The 22,500-nt window shown below is 39.5% G+C and overlaps 1 protein-coding gene across 1 annotated transcript in view; it reads left to right on the top strand.

Annotated features, from left to right (window-relative positions):
• LOC138953326 (fibropellin-1-like) overlaps positions 1-22,500 on the top strand; it is a 40,357-nt gene that overhangs the window by 4,389 nt on the left and 13,468 nt on the right. Inside the window, exons 2-4 of the mRNA XM_070325125.1 lie at positions 15,634-15,739; positions 16,275-16,377; positions 21,071-21,184. Coding sequence (XP_070181226.1) covers positions 15,634-15,739; positions 16,275-16,377; positions 21,071-21,184 — 323 coding nt within the window. The remainder of the gene's footprint in view (positions 1-15,633; positions 15,740-16,274; positions 16,378-21,070; positions 21,185-22,500) is intronic.

Raw genomic sequence — 22,500 nt, 5'->3', positions numbered from 1 at the left:
CTGGTTTTTTTGCCGTCACACTACCGGTGTAACGATATTTGGTTTCGCCCTGAAACCAGCTTTTGCATTCGATATATTTACCCGAGACTGAAATATTTGTTCCCGGTCTACTTACAGTGGTTCACTTCACGTTCCATGAAGGAGTACGGAAGAATTTTGCGATGAAGCAAAATTCTAAGTTAGAATAGCTTGTTTACACTTTTTTTTTTTAGAACGAATTTGACCCCATGAATGTAAAGTACCCAAGGTCGATGATCAGTATTTTGGAATGGGGAGGGGTTGGGGGTTGGGGGGTTGTTTCAGTATGGATTTTGTACGAGATCGACAAGGCTGAATGGAAAAGCTGGTTTCAGGCGACGTTTTTGTTTCGTTACACCGGTATTACACACACACACACACACACACACACACACACACACACACACACACACACACACACACACACACACACACGCCCATATACACACATACACACACACACACACACGCACACGCACACACACACACTAATACACGCACACACACACACACACACACACACACACACACACACACACACACGCACGCAGGCACACGCACACACACACTCACACACGCACACACACACACACAGACACACCAGGACACACCAGGACACACACACACACACACACTCACACACACACAAACACACACACACACACACACACAAACACACACATAAAGCGAGAGATAGGGGGAGAGAGAGAGGGAGCGAAAGAGAAAGAGAGATAGAAAGAAAGACTGACAGTGACAGAGAGAGAGCTCGTATCTTCATTATTAGACTCTCCCAAGTTAGAACCCCTTTAGTCCGAAATTCCCAGTGTGACAAATGCCACAGTTCCCTCAGCCTAAATTTTGCCAGCAGGTTCATCATCATCTGCGAATAGAGATTGAATTATCAATATGTTAAAATTGACTCACCACTGCTGCGTGTTTGTGTGTCTGTCTGTCGCTTCGCTTCGTCGGGCTTAATAATAATAATAATAATACGAATATTTGTAACGCGCACATATCTCACCAACAGGCGACTCAAGGCGCACATACACTCATTCACACACAAGGAGACACGAAGTCACTAACACACACACACACACACACACACCATCAACCATTTAAATATGTACAGTTATTCAGGGTGGGATGGGGGTGGGCAGTGTAGAATGCATGGATTATTTGGAAAAAAGGAATGTCTTGAGTGCAGATTTGAATGATTCGAGGGACTGTTGTTGACGGAGGGGGAGAGGTAGTGTGTTCCATTGGCTAGGTGCTTGGAAAGAAAATGAGCGTTGACCTGCTGTTTTGAGTTTGGTGTGGGGGATGTTGAGCTTAAGGGAGTCGGCAGATGATCTGAGTGCTCGTGAAGGGACATATAGAGAGAGAGAGTCAGAGAGATAGGCAGGGGCGAGACCATGGAGGCATTTGTAGGTGAGAGTGTTGATTTTGTATGTGATACGGGCAGGAACGGGCAACCAGCGGAGCTGATTTAGGAGGGGGGTGATATGGTCTCTCTTTTTACATTTAGTCAAGTTTTGACTAAATGTTTTAACGTAGAGGGGGGAATCGAGACGAGGGTCGTGGTGTATGTGCGTGTGTGTGTGTGTGTGTGTGTGTGTGTGTGTGTGTGTGTGTGTGTGTGTGTGTAGAGCGATTCAGGATAAACTACTGGACCGATCTTTATGAAATTTGACATGAGAGTTCCTGGGTATGAAATCCCCGAACGTTTTTTTCATTTTTTTGATAAATGTCTTTGATGACGTCAAATCCGGCTTTTCGTGAAAGTTGAGGCGGCACTGTCACGCCCTCATTTTTCAACCAAATTGGTTGAAATTTGGTCAAGTAATCTTCGACGAAGCCCGGACTTCGGTTTTGCATTTCAGCTTGGTGGCTTAAAAATAATTAATGACTTTGGTCATTAAAAATCTGAAAATTGTAAAAAAAAAATAAAAATTTATAAAACGATCCAAATTTACGTTCATCTTATTCTCCATCATTTTCTGATTCCAAAAACATATAAATATGTTATATTTGGATTAAAAACAAGCTCTGAAAATTAAATATATAAAAATTATTATCAAAATTAAATTGTCGAAATCAATTTAAAAACACTTTCATCTTATTCCTTGTCGGTTCCTGATTCCAAAAACATATAGATATGATATGTTTGGATTAAAAACACGCTCAGAAAGTTAAAACAAAGAGAGGTACAGAAAAGCGTGCTATCCTTCTTCACGGTGTGTCAACTGATTCCGTTCATCCACCGGATGTTTCCGTTCATCCGCAGGATGTGTCCGTTCATACAGCCCCATTTTCGTCACGTGCTTCGGGAAAAACGTTGTGGTAAGTCGTGTGGGCAGCGCGCTTGTGTGATATTGAAAGAATAAGGTAGCGAAATGGTTGGGCTATGTGTACGATAAGTACCAAGGTGCTAGTGAATCCTAATAATAACACACGCGGGCCGAACGTGGCAAAATTGCCTGATTTTTTAACATTTTCTTGTTTTTCTCGCTCTGTTATCGAATCTGACCCTTGATTTGCACATGATCACCAAAACCATTGCCTGTTACGACATTTCGCTTGAACAGAAGTTTATAGAAACCCATGGCTTTTGTACAATCACTTGTCTTTTGAAAACATACAGATTCCGTTCATACCCCATGTTTCCGTTCGTACAAAAGTGCATGTTTCCCTTCGTACGAAAAGCGTTTCCGTTCATACACATTCGTTAGATCAGAGTGAAACAGGCCCCCACTACAAGTTCTGTGTATTCCAATCGTTTTTAAATAGCACAAAGTACGAATGCGTGTGATATTGGACATATGTGAACCATAAGACGAATTGAATTTGCAAAAAACAGTTTTGTGTCCGTTCGTACTGATTTTGACGGGAAAATGTGTCCGTTCGTACCACTTTCATCAAATTGTTTCCCTTCGTACCCTTTTCAGTAATGTGTTCAGTGACGGAGCTTTCTGTGTGTTTTGATAAGAACGAAGATTGATTTGTGCAGTTGTGCTTGCTTTGCAGCACTGCAACTACTAAGTAACATGTACATTTGTATGTTACTCCTATCATGCCATTTGCTTCACCTGTGATAATCATGAGCAGAATTTAGACAAATCAAGAAAAAACATTATCCAGGCTCTATCAGTCCTTTTTATATTTAGTCAAGTTTTGACTAAATATTTTAACATCGAGGGGGAATCGAAACGAGGGTCGTGGTGTATGTGCGTGTGTGTGTGTGTGTGTGTGTGTGTGTGTGTGTGTGTGTGTGTGTGTGTGTGTCTGTGTGTGCGTGTGTGTGTGTAGAGCGATTCAGACTAAACTACTGGACCGATCTTTATGAAATTTGACATGAGTTCCTGGGTATGAAATCCCCGAACGTTTTTTTCATTTTTTTGATAAATGTCTTTGATGACGTCATATCCGGCTTTTCGTGAAAGTTGAGGCGGCACTGTCACGCCCTCATTTTTCAACCAAATTGGTTGAAATTTTGGTCAAGTAATCTTCGACGAAGCCCGGACTTCGGTATTGCATTTCAGCTTGGTGGCTTAAAAATTAATTAATGACTTTGGTCATTAAAAATCTAAAAATTGTTAAAAAAAATAAAAATTTATAAAACGATCCAAATTTACGTTTATCTTATTCTCCATCATTTGCTGATTCCAAAAACATATAAATATGTTATATTTGGATTAAAAACAAGCTCTGAAAATTAAATATATAAAAATTATTATCAAAATTAAATTGTCGAAATCAATTTAAAAACACTTTCATCTTATTCCTTGTCGGTTCCTGATTCCAAAAACATATAGATATGATATGTTTGGATTAAAAACACGCTCAGAAAGTTAAAACAAAGAGAGGTACAGAAAAGCGTGCTATCCTTCTTAGCGCAACTACTACCCCGCTCTTCTTGTCAATTTTACTGCCTTTGCCATGAGCGGTGGACTGACGATGCTACGAGTATACGGTCTTGCTGAAAAATGGCATTGCGTTCAGTTTCATTCTGTGAGTTCGACAGCTACTTGACTAAATATTGTATTTTCGCCTTACGCGACTTGTTACATTTAGTCAAGTTTTGACTTAATGTTTGAACATAAATGGGGAATCGAAACGAGGATCGTGGTTTGTGTGTGTGTGTGTGTGTGTGTGTGTGTGTGTGTGTGTGTGTGTGTGTGTGTGTGTGTGTGTGTGTGTGTGTGTGTGTGTGTGTGTAGAGCGAAACTACTGGACCGATCTTTATGAAATTTTACATGAGAGTTCCTGGGATTGATATCTCCGGACGTGTTTTTATTTTTTTCGATAAATATTTTTGATGACGTCATATCCGGCTTTTTGTAAAAGTTGAGGCGGCACTGTCACACCCTCATTTTTCAATCAAATTGATTGAAATTTTGGCCAAGCAATCTTCGACGAAGGTCGGACTTCGGTATTGCATTTCAGATTGGTGGCTTAAAAATTAATTAATGACTTTGGTCATTAAAAATCTGAAAATTGTAAAAAAAAAATTTTTTATAAAACGATCTAAATTTACGTTCATCTTATTCTTCATCATTTTCTCATTCTAAAAACATATAAATATGTTATATTTGGATTATAAACAAGCTCTGAAAATTAAAAATATACAAATTATTATCAAAATTAAATTGTCGAAATCAAATTAAAAACACTTTCATCTTATTCCTTGTCGGTTCCTGATTCCAAAAACATATAGATATGATATGTTTGGATTAAAAACACGCTCAGAAAGTTAAAACGAAGATGGTACAGAAAAGCGTGCTATCCTTCTCAGCACTACTACTACCCCGCTCTTCTTGTCAATTTCACTGCCTTTGTCATGAGCGGTGGACTGACGATGCTACGAGTATACGGTCTTGCTGAAAAATTGCATTGCCTTCAGTTTCATTCTGACAGCTTGACTAAATGTTGTATTTTCGCCTTACGCGACATGTTTTATAAATGTCTTTGATGACGTCATATCCGACTTTTTGTAAAAGTTGAGGCCGCACTGTCACACCCTTATTTTTTTATCAAATTGATTTTAAAACTTTAGCCCGGCAACCCCCGTACTATGGGATTGCATTTCAGCTTCAAAGCTTAAAAAATGATTAAAAAAATGTTTGGTCATTAAAAATCTGAAAATGCTAAAAGACTGAATGTCTAGGTTTAGCTTGCAGAAAGCATATTTTGAACAGGTTTCACATAAGTTTAGATCTTTGAAATGACATTGTGTAAGGAAACTGGAAGAAGACACACTTATCAAAATGTTTGCTCTTCAGTAAGATTTTAAACAGGGATGGTATTGCACCAGAAAAGCCACAGTCGCGTGTTGTTGCACTCATGAACAACATGCATTATGGGTTATACATAAGTCGAATTAGGGGTATTAAAATGCTAATTGCACAAGCTTTCTACCAAAAATCACAAACGTCATGAAAAGCGTACGAAGGGAAACAATTTGATGAAAGTGGTACGAACAGACACATTTTCCCGTCAAAATCAGTACGAACGGACACAAAACTGTTTTTTTGCAAATTCAATTCATCTTATGGTTCACATAGGTCAAATATCACACGCATTCGTACTTTGTGCTATTTGAAGACGATTGGAATACACAGAACTTGTAGTGGGGGCCTGTTTCACTCTGATCTAACGAATGTGTATGAACGGAAACGCTTTTCGTACGAAGGGAAACATGCACTTTTGTACGAACGGAAACATGGGGTATGAACGGAATCTGTATGTTTTCAAAAGACAAGTGATTGTACAAAAGCCATGGGTTTCTATAAACTTCTGTTCAAGCGAAATGTCGTAACAGGCAATGGTTTTGGTGATCATGTGCAAATCAAGGGTCAGATTCGATAACAGAGCGAGAAAAACAAGAAAATGTTAAAAAATCAGGCAATTTTGCCACGTTCGGCCCGCGTGTGTTATTATTAGGATTCACTAGCACCTTGGTACTTATCGTACACATAGCCCAACCATTTCGCTACCTTATTCTTTCAATATCACACAAGCGCGCTGCCCACACGACTTACTACAACGTTTTTCCCGAAGCAAGTGACAAAAATGGGGCTGTATGAACGGACACATCCTGCGGATGAACGGAAACATCCGGTGGATGAACGGAATCAGTTGACACACCGTGTTCTTAGCGCAACTACTACCCCGCTCTTCTTGTCAATTTCACTGCCTTTGCCATGAGCGGTGGACTGACGATGCTACGAGTATACGGTCTTGCGGAAAAATGGCATTGCGTTCAGATTCATTCTGTGAGTTCGACAGCTACTTGACTAAATGTTGTATTTTCGCCTTACGCGACTTGTTCTTTCGTAAGACAAGACGGGCAGAGCTATTTTGAATGCGTTGGAGACGAGAGATAGAAGAAGAGGGAAGACCCGCCAAGAGAGAGTTACAATAGTCAAGACGTGAGAGAATGGTGGAAGTGACCAGTTTGGCGGTAGCGTTGATCGGGCGTCAATGGACCATAACAACCTCGAAGTTTCAAATGGAAGCCTATCAATGTATCATTGTAACTGTTTTCAGTGATACATTGTGAAAAAAATAAAAATTCAACCAAAAGCACAGTGTGCTGTTTTTAGGTAAACAGAGCTGTTGTTGTCGCTCTGGGGTTGAAGCTGCAAAAGGAGCGCCGTTTGAGTGCAATATGACCGCGTGCATGTGTTATTCTAGGCGTCCGGAGACGCCTAGTAATTGGGATCAAGTAAGCGCTTGCCTATGGACAGGATAACTCTGCGGTTGCCTATGGGACACTGCCACATTTACGTCTTGAGTTACTGCCCTTACTTTTGTTTTGTTTTGTTTTTTTTCACAAAATTGTTCAACAAAAACATCGTAGGTCGAACTGTGCAGGGTCAACCGCAACAAACTCTAACCATTCATACTTTGAAGTTTTTGAGTGACTTATATACCGACATTTTTACTTCTTAGTTTTAGCACAGGTGTAGGAAAAAATCATGAACCAAAATGTTATTTATTTTTTAATTTAACATTTGTTTTACAAATGTGACCATGGTCTTTCAAACATACAGTAACATTAAACATTGTTATGTTAAAAAAAAGAAAAAAAGAAAAAAAGCTTTTGTGCACAAATCAGAAAATACATTGTACATTTTACCTACAGGCCAAACAGTGTCCGTGGCGGCAAAGGACCTATATTTTTAGATCAGTCACTGTGGCAATTTGTCAAGAACAGGCGCTTGCATTTGGATGTGTCCACTGATAGTAGGTTTGGTTGTGATCAATCAGAATGATGAGGAATAAAAATGTATGACAGTTTGTTATGATGACATGTAATTCACATATGCTGAAATGTAATATTATACATGATATAATATTATTATGGCTGTTGCCATGACCATGAACCCCAAGAAAGGTTTAATGTTATGTAAAATCAAAATACCAAAATCAAGCACCTATTTATCTGGTCTACGGCGTGTGTGTTCTGCTCTCTCTTGGCACACAGCCACAGGTCAAAGCAGAGGTTAACTTGAGTGCGCGTGTACCTAGCGGGTGATTTCTATTAGGGCCTTTTACAGCAGACCGCGCGTGTCGAAGCCACGCTGCAAACTGAGGAGTAGATTGTGTGTGTGTGTGTGTGTGTGTGTGTGTGTGTGTGTGTGTGTGTGTGTGTGTGTGAAGTAAAGGGGATGGTTTGCGTCCTGATATTAATCAAGAATAAATTTTGGGGGGAACAAAAATGTGATGTATAGCTCCCAACAGTAACAACAACAGCAACAACATTATGAAACAAAAGCAAGACGAAAACGCAGTGAAACACATCAAAACCAACAGCTAACTTCGAGTTTAAGTCACTGCAATAACTTGTCATAATTCCAGACGTTATCTGGTGTTTTGCTCACTGCGACAACTTGTTTAACACGATGTGAATAGCCCTCCAGCGAAAACGTCCAAAACGCAGACACCAAAACTCGATGTTTTACCGTGTTATGCATAATACTAACATCTCAGGAATTTTATTGCGTTACGGCAGTTTTTCTAATGTGACATGAATCGCATAGGTATAATGCCACACAATTCAGTTGATTAACGTGATGTTTGATGTTATATGCCAAGTTAAAGTGCCAAAACGAGACTTTTCGCCCTGTGGCAGAAGTGGAAAAGTTTTTCGTCTACACCGCGGAGGTAAAACCGACACAGAGGCAGACAACCTACCTGCACACTTCCTGTATAAACTGTGGATAATCGTCAGCGAAGGTGGGGGACATTCTGCTGGAATTTTGCCAGTGTCCGGGGGGGGGGGGGGGGTTAAGTACTTACATTTCACAACTTAGGCATGTTATTGTTATTGTTAGTATTGTTACTCCTCACTGAAACCAAGTAAAGCAGGCTGTTCACCCTCAATAATGCTTTTACTGTATTAGTACTGTCACAGTATGTTTGCATGCAAATATTAGTAAGCTTCCATGAAATATTGAATATATATATAATTTATATCCATTTCACAGCACTAGGATGGGTTGTCTGGCACTTTGAATCACTAACAGAAGCACTGCCTCTTCCATACCCATCTCCTTTTTGAAAAGAGTATACCTATGGACCAGTGAATGGTTACATTTTAATGATCATATGGGTTGCTCTGATTTTATTCAGGATCAGGTACGTTTGTTTTTTTAACCACACAAACACTTAGACAACAATTATCAGAGTATGAGTTTTTCCGCGTGTTGATTTTTATCTAAATCCAAGTCACAGCTTCTGTTTTATGATGAGTGATGTAGTTTGAAACACTTGGACAACAATTATCAGAGTATGAGTTTTTCCACTTTTTGATTTTCATTGATGTAGTTTGAAGTGTTGGTATTAAATGTTCACTGACAGTCATTCTGTGCTGGTATTCCCATTTTCACCTGCAGGGTTATGAAATATATGGGGAGAAACTTGGTCAGTAAAATCATCTTCAAGCGTGAACTGATAATTGTCTCTGTTTAAAATTACAATGTATTTCGTGAACACACCTTGAGAATGACCCTTGAGTGATTTAAAACTGCCTGCTGTGAATACTGTTGTCATACTATGAACTTTCTTTTGAGAAAAACAAAAAGAATGAAAAGCTTTTAACTAGCTTGTGAATGAGCCTCTTACTTCCATGTGGGGCTATAGCTGCTTTGAACTATTTTTAATGCCTGAAAAGGATAGTGATGGAAATTACTAGTTTAATGTCAGGTGTGACATATACTATTGATTGAACTATTTTTTATTAATCTGCAATTTTGTTACAACCTACTTTGTTTATTTGGTGACAAGCTAGTGGGAGGCACTTTTTAGACTTTTAAAATGTCAGGTATGGGAATTGTTAGCAAAGTTTCACATTTTCTGCAGTTGAATCCATATCTCCACAACAACAAAATGTATGGTCTTATGAACAAAAACACATACTTTCTGTGCTTGTTCGAAGGTAAAGACATATTTCTTTGTGTTTGTTAAAAGAAAAACCTCTTAATTTTGTCTGTTGTGAAGGAAAAGTTTACATGGTTTCGTCACCCAACTTACAAAATTTGTCCCACAAAATGTTAGGTTTTTTTTCTCCACTTTTTTTTCCTTCAGTTGCCATGTCTAAAATGTACACATTACGTAAAATACTCCATGTCAAAATCCAAATGTTTAAGGCAATGTGACAATTATTTTAAAATATCATTACACTATTCCTGTAGCTTTGCCCAAATATAATGCAAGTAGGGGAGGTAATTGTTGATCCATATATTCATCTTAACTTTTTACGCATATGGACGTAACTCCTTAACTTGCATTATTTTTGTGCAAGAGGATGCATCTCAAGATAGTTGATATTTTCTTATTCCCAAAAATAACAACAATTCTGTCCAAGCAGATTTGTTTTTAATTTTTATTTACAGAGGACCATTGTCGAATGTATATGGTTACTGTTGAATGAACATTTGAAATTGATTGGCTGATTACTGGTTGTTTTTGTTTTGTTTTGTTTTTTTTACTACAGTATGAAGTTATTATATCTATTTTCTTTCATCGCAAATAAACAACTTCCTTTCTGCATACGTTTCACACCTCATTCACGTATACAACTAAATTCCATACCAAATCATCTTGCATTTTGTTCACCTCTTTCTACATTTCTCTAAACATTTTTATTTCAGTAGTCAAACACCTTTTCTTCCTATGTGGATGTTCTGTGATCAATGGATGGCGCAGACTAACATGAACATGTGCTAGAAAAATAATGTAAAATGTTTAAATGTAATCTAATGTCAGTTGTGGGCAAACACTTAACCAAAGTTAAAACGTGACCTCAAAAATGGGGTAATATGCAAAAACTTTAAAAAATATATCAATATGTGATGTCATGTTAAAGCTGTCTGCAAGCAGATTTCTACACCTTCTCGTGTCATGGCCTATCCGATTCCTTATATCTCAAAGTGTCTTCCACTTAATTTTCAGTCATTTGGTTGCAATCAAAGGAAACAACAAAAGCAACGAAAAAGTTTTTATTTTACTGCGTTTTAGTGAAACATGCAGCCAATAAACACATATTCACTTGCAAAATTATACAACAAACTGTATCAATACATGTTTGTCATCAAAATAACATGGACGCCTGTTCATTTTGAATGAACATTTTTCTTGTGCGTGTATGTATTTGCTTATGCGATGATGTGCGTGTATCAGTGTATGCGTGTGAATGTGTGTGTGTGTGTATGTGTCTGTCTCTGTGTGTGTGTGTGTGTGTGTGTGTGTGTATGTGTTTGTGTGTGTGTTTGTGTGTGTGACTCAAGTTCTTATATAGCTTCATCGTATATTGTCTAACGAAACACCTTGAAGGCGATTTTATCAAAGTTCAGCCGCAATTGGCCCATTTTGCTTATCAATTCGGTATGAATTCACACTCTTTACAAAGAGGTGCACATGGTTCAGTAAAAAATTCATGATCTATTACAATAACAAACCGTTTTATTTTTAGTCTATGAAATCCAAGTGTTTTTATGCCAACTCACAACACAGCAGCCGTCTTAAAAAATCGTTGTCCAATGTCTTCCCGTATTGGACATTGGGATACGTTGGGAGGTGGTTATATAGATGTTTGTTGGCTGGTTGTCAGACCCGCTTTTTACATTTAGTCAAGTTTTGACTAAATGTTTTAACGTAGAGGGGGGAATCGAGACGAGGGTCGTGGTGTATGTGCGTGCGTGTGTGTGTGTGTATGTGTCTGTCTCTGTGTGTGTGTAGAGCGATTCAGACTAAACTACTGGACCGATCTTTATGAAATTTGACATGAGAGTTCCTGGGTATGAAATCCTCATACGTTTTTTTCATTTTTTTGATAAATGTCTTTGATGACGTCATATCCGGCTTTTCGTGAAAGTTGAGGCGGCACTGTCACGCCCTCATTTTTCAACCAAATTGGTTGAAATTTTGGTCAAATAATCTTCGACGAAGCCCGGACTTCGGTATTGCATTTCAGCGTGGTGGCTGAAAAATTAATTAAGGACTTTGGTCATTAAAAAACTGAAAATTGTAAAAAGAATATGTTTTTTATAAAACGATCCAAATTTACATTCATCTTATGCTCCATCATTTGTTGATTCCAAAAACATATAAATATATTATATTTGGATTAAAAACAAGCTCTGAAAATTAAATATATAAAAATTAATATGAAAATTAAATTTTCGAAATCAATTTAAAAACACTTTCATCTTATTCCTTGTCGGTTCCTGATTCCAAAAACATATAGATATGATATGTTTGGATTAAAAACACGCTCAGAAAGTTAAAACGAAGAGAGGTACAGAAAAGCGTGCTATCCTTCTCAGCGCAAGTACTACCCCGCTCTTCTTGTCAATTTCACTGCCTTTCCGTGAGCGGTGGACTGACGATGCTACGAGTATACGGTCTTGCTGCGTTGCATTGCGTTCATTCTGTGAGTTCGACAGCTACTTGACTAAATGTTGTATTTTCGCCTTACGCGACTTGTTTTATCTGTCCGAGGGGAGCATACTAATTGTCATCTCTTTTATCTTTGTCGACCGATTCCGGAGGTTTGATGCTTGTTTGACGCTATAACAACTAGTCGAGCGTTGGCTGAAACAAAACAGCACATCTTTTTTTGATGATGCTGCAGTGCAAGCGTTTTGAAATTGATGACTGTGTCACTTGCCTGGCGGTGTAATGATATCCGATCTCGCCCTGAAACCAGCTTTTGCGTTCGATATATATTTACATACCCGAGACTGAAATGTGCTTCCAGGTCACATTAAAGATATAGACATATTTGAAGGAGAAAAGGGGGGTCAGTGTGGTGTTTGTACGAAATCGACAAGGCCGAATGAGATAGCTCGTTTCAGGCGACTTTTTTGTTTCGTTAAACCGGCATTACACACACACACACACACACACACACACACACACACACACACACACACACACACACACACACACACACACACACACACACACCCCCACGCACACACCAACACACACCAACACACACCAACACACACACACACACACACACACACACACACACACACACACACACACACACACACACGGAAATAGTAGAGTGTAAGGCGGAGCCGATCAATAGTTCCCTTCGACCTGTCAATCAACCCCTGAAGTGTCACCAATCAGAAAATTGCAGCCTTGTAGCCCATACCCTCCAACTTTATCCACCATAACATTTTCACAAGCTTCTATTCTCACAAAAGCACTGAATTGCAAAATAGAGAGGCATCGCAAGTGAGGTACGTCACCGGTGAAGATCGTTGCCAGTCTAAACTTAGCAAAATAATCGTCGCGACAATGTTCGCACCCCAACAAAAGGATTCTTTTTCGTGTCATTTCATTCAAACTTGCCATGCCACTTACGGCAACCATCTGGGCTATCTGGCACACTTTTCGGATCAAAGATTTCTTTTACAGGGGTCACTCGCTGGCCGCTAAAATAAAGGTACCCCCAAAATCGACCAGACCAACAAAACTAGAAGGTTACGAAACAAACCAATCTGTCGTGGGTAGATACCTACTTGATTTGACTTTCTCCTTCTTTGTAAAAATTGCTAAGTTGTGCCTATTCTGAATTTGTGTCGATTTTTAAATTGATACCTTGCGTTCTTGTCAGTGTCACAAAGATGTGAGTAAGGTATTTGGAGATAGGTTGAGTTTTGTAACCTCCCTAAAAAATGGATTGTTGACAGGTTAGAAGCGATATCACGGGTTTCGTGTGATTCACGAGGAAATAGCCCTAGCTTAACAGAATTTTGTTTACGAGTTTGAAAGATATAGCTGGTTTGAGACTGAGAGAGCCACAGCGATTCAAACTAGAAACCAAGGAGGTTGGTTAACGCTTGTCGTCTTGTTCTGGGAACAAGAACTCCTTCTTGAGATGGGTCTCTTAAGGTAAATGAGTTATTATGTTGTATAATATTGAAGCTTGAATACATAGCTGGAATGTAAAATGTTAGTGTATGCAAAGTGCACTAAATTCTAGTGTGAAGTTTTTAAGAGGATTCTCGTTGAGATTGTATTACGTTTGTGTTGGGTAATTTCTTGAAAATAAATGTTGTTACACATTTATGTTATGTTAAGATGTTGATGCTATGTATGGTAGTGTCATGAATGGATTAAGTGATCCATGGGTTAGTATAGCTTGGATATTGATTGTGGACGGAATGACATACATGAAATGATGTCAGAAGAACGTGTGTAATGTTTAGTTTGGAATGTGAATGTAGAAAGGAAGAATGAACGAGAGAGGTGATACACGACTGTTTAGAAAGAAGAGTTGGTTTAAGAGAATGTTATATTAAGACTTGGGTTAATTCTTTAGGAGTTTCCATGACGGTGTCCGGGGTTTGGAACCCACACTAGAGAGTTCGTGACGATGTCAGGACAAGAAGTCACATCGGCGAAGGTGGATGGACGGTGGAGTCCCCATCAACACTGGACGTTGAGACGAACCGGTACTTTTCGCTAAGGGCGAAGTAGTGTTTCTCGGGGAGGAACGTGAGATATGGAAAACGGTATCTGCATGGATTACAGTGGCACAAGAGTGTGTAAAGGACGGCATGAAGTGAAAACTACGAACTCGTGACTGTCTGTCAACATCCTCTCTTGTGGAATAACCTAATATTGAGATAGTATGGTTAAGGAAGATTGTTATACTATGTACTCACATGTATTGAGTGATTGCAATATCACTGTGCGTTCGTGAGTGGTGATTGGTATTGCTGTATTGTTGTGAAGATTTGTATTGTTATTTGTGAGGAAATAATAAGTCTGTATCCTCCCAGATTCTGTGTATGAAGTGTGTAGTGCGAAGAGTGAAAGAGTCAGTTTAACTAGATAGGGCAGAGCACGTAGTAATAGAAAATAACTTCTTTATTCGCATATTCCACTTCATGACAGTCAGGTCGATTTAGTGGATACCTTATTTGAGCAGCGGTCAAGTGACCCCAGTAAAGGAAATCTTTGATCTTAAAAGTGTGCCATATAGCCAAGTGAAGCGCCTTTAATGACATAGAACGTTTGAATGCAATTACACGGGAATTAACCTTTTAGTTGGGATACGAAATCGGTTGCAATAAATGTTTTGCTATATAGTCAATGTTTGTAAAGATTTTAGTCAAGCAGTATGTAAGAAATGTTAAGTCCTTTGTACTGGAAACTTGCATTCTCCCAGTAAAGGTAATATATTGTACTACGTTGCAAGCCCCTGGAGCAATTTTTTGATTAGTGCTTTTGTGAACAAGAAACAATTAACAAGTGGCTATATCTCATCTCCCCTCCCCCCCCCCCCTTTCCCCGTCGCGATATAACCTTCGTGGTTGAAAACGACGTTAAACACCAAAGAAAGAAAGAATTGTTTTGCTAAGTTTAAGTGGGCGGGGCTAAGCGAGAACTATCGGAGCGGTCTACATAAGTTCTACACTTTCACGTTTCTTGTAATTGTGAACATTTAGTTTCAGGACGCTCGGTGGGTCACAGTCGAGTTTGTTATACGTTCAGCATTTAAGAGAAGGAATTTCAAGTAAGTGTTATAATTATCTGCGTCGACGACAAAGGACATATAGATATATAGATATATAAATATGCATTGCGCCAGAGACTCGATGAAGGATATTTTGCACACGCATGCCTGCTTTGAATATTTCGGAGAAAGTTAAATACGTTCTGCATCTAAAATATGACATTTGTTTTTGGCAACTAGACTATCTCATTCAGTTTTCAGAAATTTTTGAATTCCTTGGTTATCGGAGAGGATGATCTTTTCATGATAACCATAGAGAGACATCGACGACGGCACCGACAACATCCCCAACAACAACACCAACCGAAACAAAACAAGAACTTACAACAAAAACACAATATCGTTGCAGGTACTTACGTAAACTTATTCATCATGGCTTTTCTAAACCTCGCCCTACTCGGTCGCGTGGCTGTTTTGTGTTTTGTGCTCAGAACAAATACATTTGTAGGATGCATGCAAATAAACCCTCTACAACAGCCTGACGTCATATCTACGTTCAACGTACACAATCACTACCAGTGTCAACGCCTGTGTTGGTACATAGCACAGTGCGCGCGATATTCGTTTCACAGTGCAGACAACGCTGAAGGTCACAACTGTGTTTTGCACGTGAATACCGGAGGAGAGGAAGAGTTGTTGGAAGGATGGAGAGAGGAAATGGCGTCTGGGACTGGGTTGGTAAGTAGGATTTAGAAGGATTTTAGTGTAGTGTTTGTAGTGAAGATAGAAGCAAAAATGTGCGTCCATGTTTTTGGAAATGTGCATATAACAACTGAACAAATTCTTCTACTATTTAGAAATTTGACTTGAAGTATCTCTTGCAGGCAAAAGCTTCTTTGGAACTTTGAAAGTAATACACTCGGTTTATTGCCGAAAGACAGTACTTTGTGCACTGAAAACTCTCAAACTTACGCGAGAACCTCTGTGTACGACCACTAGCAAGGTTGACACACGCATCATTATGAATGGCGTACCATAACAAGTAGGCAAGATAACTAACTGGGTACAAATAATCGACAGAAATTTCAACTGTAAAAAATGCTAAAGTTGGCCTATTCTGAGATTTTGTCGATTTGTTTTTAAACGGTACTTTATGTCTTTGTCGGGTATTTTAATAAAGTTTAAATGTAAAGACACGTGTAAGAATTGTTTAGTTGGGGTACACAAAGTGTCGCTGAAATGTTGTGCAGTTTCTCTTTTGCATGTGTTTCAGCACTCGGGCCATGGCTGTTTGCGCAGACCGTGCAGCAACACAGAGATGTGCATACCCGTGCATGGTCATGAAAATTCCATCTGCGTTCATTCTCCTAATCTACGTACGTGCAGACTTACATTACCTTAACCCTTTCGCTGCCAATCAAAACTTCCTGACTGCCAGGGAATATTGGAGTTCGGGGTGTAATAATTCACAAACAATTCTAGCTCCAAACTGGCAGTAGGTAGGAAAGTAAAACCTATGTTATTTTTAAAGGAAATTCAACCAAGAATCTGTTTTTAGTATCTAATCATGGAAATAATGCACAAGTGCAGGACGGGTATACCCGTCCTAAGGCAGTCAAGGGGTTAAGATACTGCTGATCGTACACAGCGATTCCTAGAGTACTACCAGACAGATATTAACGAAACTGTGCAGTTAGTTCTTCTTATTAATATCCTAATAGAGATTGTTTTCGCTAAAGGTCTTTGATGACGTGATATCCGGCTTGTTACAAAAGTTGAGGCCGCATTAAAATAGATTAGAATATTGATCAAACAATCTCTGACTCAGTCCGAAACAGGGATTGAAATTCCGCTCAGAAGCTTACAATCAATTAATTAGTTTCAGATGAGTTGTGATGGAAATCGAATTTTTCTTCTAGATTTAATAATGATGTAATTGTATTCTTTATCGTCTCCTGAATCCAAAAATATATACTTACGTTATGTTTGGATTGAAAAAAAGCTAAAAATAAAATCAAGAACATCCGTTTCATACATTATAGGTTCATCTGGCTTGTGTTATTAGGACAATGTGTCAGCGCTGCCTCGGTGGTTTCGGCGGGCCTATACATGAATTACCAGTCTGGCTGGAAAAAGGCACTATGTTTACTTTCATTCTGTAAGGCCCACGGATTGACAAAATGTGTTGATTTTGCTTTATGCGACTTGGCGATTGTTTTTCTTTTTCGGTGTGTAGAGCTAACTCAAAAAACATGTTTGCTATTCCAGTTACCGCCTTTATCGTCACGGTTTCTGGACAGAATTGTCCATAAGACACTAATTCGAAGGGATGTTGCATCATTAACGAGTGTTCCTTTGTGCATTCGCTGGCAGCTCCAAGAAGTGAACGGGGTTAAGTTTCAGGTGAAATATGGATCGTCAAAGCCAGTCAGGCTGTTTGTTTGATATGGGGACCGACGGGCGCAGTGGCGTGGTGGTAAGACGTCGGCCTCCTAATCGGGAGGTCGTGAGTTCGAATCCCGGTCGATGCCGCCTGGTGGGTTAAGAGTGGAGATTTGTCCGATCTCCCAGGTCAACTTATGTGCAGACCTGCTAGTGACTTAACCCCCTTCGTGTGTACACGCAAGCACCAGACCAAGTGCGCACGGAAAAGATCCTGTAATCCATGTCAGAGTTCGGTGGGTTATGGAAACACGAAAATACCCAGCATGCATACTCAACGAAAGCGGAGTGAAGCTGACTAGTGTGGGGGACCCAAATGGGCAAACGAGCTCACACGTTACCAGACAATTCTGGAACGCTAAAGAAGAAGATATGGGGACCCATCGCAGCTTTGGATTCGTGTTTCCGCGGACAACGATTGTAAACATTAACTCTCGAAGACCCAATCAATGTTGAAAATTACCGCGACGATTTATAATCAATTTGCAATTAATCTGCGCAATCGAAATACGCACAACGAAAAGTCTGAAAACATTTTAAAGGAAAGGCACATGCTCAAAACTTACTAGACTAGAAAATTCGATGGCAGCTCCGTGCATTCTAAACGGGAAGAAAAACGACGCAAAGTTTACGTTTGACGTTACATACTAATATAATATGACGCGAACGGTTCAACTCCTGACGCGCTTTGGGGCCCCGGAATTATATTTTAATAACTGGGTTCGCAAACTGTCTGACAAAAACGGTGTTTGTGGCTTCTTGCCAGACCAGGTTTTGTGTCGGTCCTCGGGGAGCAAATCACCTGCTTCATTACATTTTTATCCACCTCGGCCTCCGGCCACAGTCGATAAAGGTGGTCCGGGGACAAAACGTCGGACTACGCTCGTATATATGCTCTCCTTGGACAGACAAAAAAAGCTGGTCTGACAATAAGCCACCAAACATCTTATTTTATCTAGTTTGTTGAGTAGGGGTTTGCCATTGTAAATTTAAAGATGTTTCGGATTGCGTGGATAAGAGGGTTATATTCTAATTCTAAGAGTCCAGCGTAATGTCCTACTGTTTTCAGTGTATCTTGGCAAGTTAAGAGTACCTGCTATTCAGATTTGTCACTTGGTCGCATGACAAATGTTTCAACTAATCGAGCTTGGAAAACAAATCTGTACATCATCACAGGGCTTCTTTTGGTATTGGTTTAAACAGGGTTTTTTTTACATTTAGTCAAGTTTTGACTAAATCAGTAAATGTTTTAACGTAGAGGGGGGAATCGAGACGAGGGTCGTGCTGTGTGTGTGTGTGTGTGTGTGTGTGTGTGTGTGTGTGTGTGTGTGTGTGTGTGTGTGTGTGTGTGTGTGTGTGTGTGTATGTGTGTGTGTGTATTGAGCGATTCAGAGAAAACTACTGGACCGATCTTCATGAAACTTGACATGACAGATCCTGAGTATGGTATCTCCAGATGGTTTTTTCATTTTTTTAATAAATGTCTTTGATGACGTCATATCCGGCGTTTCGTGAAAGTTGAGGCGGCACTGTCATGCTCTCATTTTTCAACCAAATTGGTTGAAATTTTGGTCAAGTAATCTTCGACGAAGCCCGGACTTTGGTATTGCATTTCAGCTTGGAGGCTTAAAAATTAATTGAGTTTGCTCATTAAAGTTGTCATTAAAATCGATTTTTTGCAAACAGATTTAAAATTGATTGCATCGTAATCTTCATCACAATTTGAATCTAAAAATATATACATATGTCATGTTTACTCTTAAAATGTGATCACAATTAACGAAAATAGATTAATTAGTCTTTCGATTAAACTTTAAAAAATCGATCCAAAAATGATTTCATCTTATTCTTTATCATTTCCTGATTCCAAAAACATATAGATATGATAGGTTGTATTCAAAACAAGCTCAGAAAGTTAACAAGAATACAGAAAAGCGCGCTTTCCTGCTTAGCACAATACGCTACCGCGCTAATCTGGCGTGTCAATATCACTACTTTTTGCACGTGGGAGGTGAGCGATTTCCTTCACGCGGGGATTGACAAAACTGGACTGTCTTGGTGAAAAAATACAGTGCGTTCAGTTTCGTCCCGTATGTTCGCCAGCTTGCCTAAATGTAGTAATTTCGCCTTACGCGACTTGTTATTCAGTTGCATAAATACAAAGCCGTAATTGAAAGTTATAATAAGGGAGCACAACAAGATAAACTTACACATGTGCTCTTAGAAACAAACGAGTAATGTGGCGGACGATATTCTAAATGCATGATATTGAAACAAATGAAAACAAATGAAAACAAGAACAACAACGATAAGTTAACTATAGCAACAGTGGTACGGAAATCACACACACACACACACACACACACACACACACACACACACACACACACACACACACACACACATAGAGACAGAGGACAATCAGATACAGAGAGAGAGAGAAAGAGAGAGAGAGAGAGAGAGAGAGAGAGAGAGAGAGAGAGAGAGAGAGAGAGAGAGAGAGAGAGAGAGAGAGAGAGAGAGAGAGAGAGAGAGAGAGAGAGAGAGAATATCCACTATAGATCAATTCAATGCTCTAATAACAAAATGACTAAACATATGGTATTAACAAAAACGTTTGCTGTCTTATATAAATTTCTGAATCTGATGAAACAGCGCTGTGTTTTCAGCCAAGGACTTGTCACTATTACTGTACACAGCACACAAAACAGTAATATTATTCTTATCTGGTAAAGTATCAATTGTTCTTTTGGTATTGGAATTTTGATTTGTATTGATATGAGCCATCGTCTTGAGGACATCTTTTCAAAACACTGAAGACTGACTCTAGAAAGACTCCATCCGCGTGTCTGTCAACCACGCTGCATTACTCCGATCGACCACTCTTCACTGAACCGACTTTCCTGTATCCTCTTGCTTCAGGAGCTAGACACTTGGTATTGGCATTTTGATTTGTATTGAAATGAGCCATCGTCTTGAGGACATCTTTTTCAAAACACTGATGGTTTAAGGTTCCAAGACTGACTCTAGAAAGACTCCATCCGCGTGTCTGTCAACCACGCTTCTTTACTCCGATCGACCACGCTTTACTGAACCGACTTTCCTTTATCCTCTTGCTTCAGGAGCTAGACACTTGTCTACATCACTTGTCTAGCATAAGTGCTTGAAAAGAAATCCAAGCCACACATTTCTTTGCCTGAAACGTCTCTCCCATACAGTTAGCTATCACAATTTCTTCTTTAACACGCACTTACCACTTCTTTTCACGAATGTTTCCTTGCCTACATATTTACTTGAAGTTTCATACCTTCTTTCTACACAGACATTCTTTATATAGGTCTCTCCTTTTTCAGTGCATGCACAGCCTGCCTCCTCTATACAATTCCGTAACTTTATTTTAATACTTTGCCACACACGTAAACCTGCAACAAAAGTTGCTTGAACATAAGCTCATCATATTGCTATTCTGTTAGACACGGCGTATTATACTTGTTCTTGTCAAAATATCCGACCCTATCGCCACTCTGAAAACGCGATAGCTGTTATTCTTTCACTTTAAGACAACTTAGGCCTCTGTTGATTTTAATCAACCAATGTTCTTGGTTTTTTTTCTGTATGTGTGCAAAGGCGTGTTTGACTGCAGTTCAGCCCCGTGTCAGAATGGAGCGAAATGTGAGGACGGTAACAACACTTACACGTGCACGTGTCTGCCTGGATACAGCGGGATGCACTGTGAAACAGGTGTGCTCGTGTTCAGCAATGTCTGTCAGCCCAACGGAACAATCGTCAGGAAGATATCTCCTGAGATTATTTAAACTATGTAGATAATCTCTCTGTCTCTTTCTGTCTGTCTGTCTGTCTGTCTGTCTGTCTGTCTGTCTGTCTGTCTGTCTGTCTGTCTGTCTGTCTGTCTGTCTGTCTGTCTCTCTCTCTCTCTCTCTCTCTCTCTGTCTCTCTCTCTCTGTCTCTGTAGCCTATGTCTCTATCTCTCTCTCTCTCTCTCTCTCTCTCTGTCTCTCTCTCTCTCTCTCTCTCTCTCTGTCTCTGTAGCCTATGTTTCTATCTCTCTCTATCTCTCTCTCTCTCTCTCTCTCTCTCTCTCTCTCTCTGTCTCTCTCTCTCTCTCTCTCTCTCTCTCTCTCTCTCTCTATGTCTGTCTGTTCTCCCCCCCCCCCTCTCTCTCTCTCTGTCTCTTTCTCTCTCAGGAAAGCTTTTGATCTTGTAGATCACACATTACCTTTACAGAAACTCGAGTTATACGTGAGAAATTCAACAGTGTTCAAGTCCTATCTTGTTAACAGAACATAGTAAGTATGTTTCTCTAAATTGTAAAACTTCTCCAAAAGACCCTGCAAGGAGTGGGGTGCCCCAGGGGTCAGTTTTAGGACCTTTTGTTTTGCATATTTATCAATGACCTCCCCCTTTATATATCCAATGTTAAAGGCACAGTAAGCCTCCCGTAAACCATCACAGATACTGTCAGGCTTTTACACACAGTACAAACACCATTTCATTCAAACACTCACCGCTTGAGAACATTCTAGGTGCCCTCCGTAAAGAGCGAGCAATTTTCAAAGAATTTATTTTTGCGTGGTTTATCTTACCTCTGAGCCATCGTGAACCCGTGTTATCCAGTTTCCCTTTTTTCACAATTTAGCCGCCAGTTTGTCATTTCAATGCAAATCTCTGTAAGCTTATCTGCAATAGCACGTTATTGTGTACCTTAGAATCTGAAATGCAACATTGAAACGGCTGCGAACTAGAGCAGTGGCGGTTAACGGTTCAGAGGAACTGGCGCCAGGCAGCGTCGTCTGCTACGAGAACCACGACCTTGCGTGACCCTGCTTCCGGGCTATCTTTTTTTTAAACTTTCAAAACTTCGTATTGTTCTGATCTTGTCTTGATGAAAAAAGATTTCTTTTATGATTTAAGAATGGTTGTGTAACAAGCTCTCAATTTATTATTTAGATTTCAAAAGTTAGGTCAGAAGCACAAAAAAAGCACCGTCCGATTGTCTGACAGACAATCCGCAAAATTAATTCTTTGAAAATTGCTAG

Source organism: Littorina saxatilis, linkage group LG17 (genome assembly GCF_037325665.1).
Source record: "Littorina saxatilis isolate snail1 linkage group LG17, US_GU_Lsax_2.0, whole genome shotgun sequence".
Lineage (NCBI taxonomy): Eukaryota > Metazoa > Mollusca > Gastropoda > Littorinimorpha > Littorinidae > Littorina > Littorina saxatilis.
Note: the sequence above shows the minus strand (reverse complement) of the source record. Positions and strands in the feature narration are given on the sequence as shown.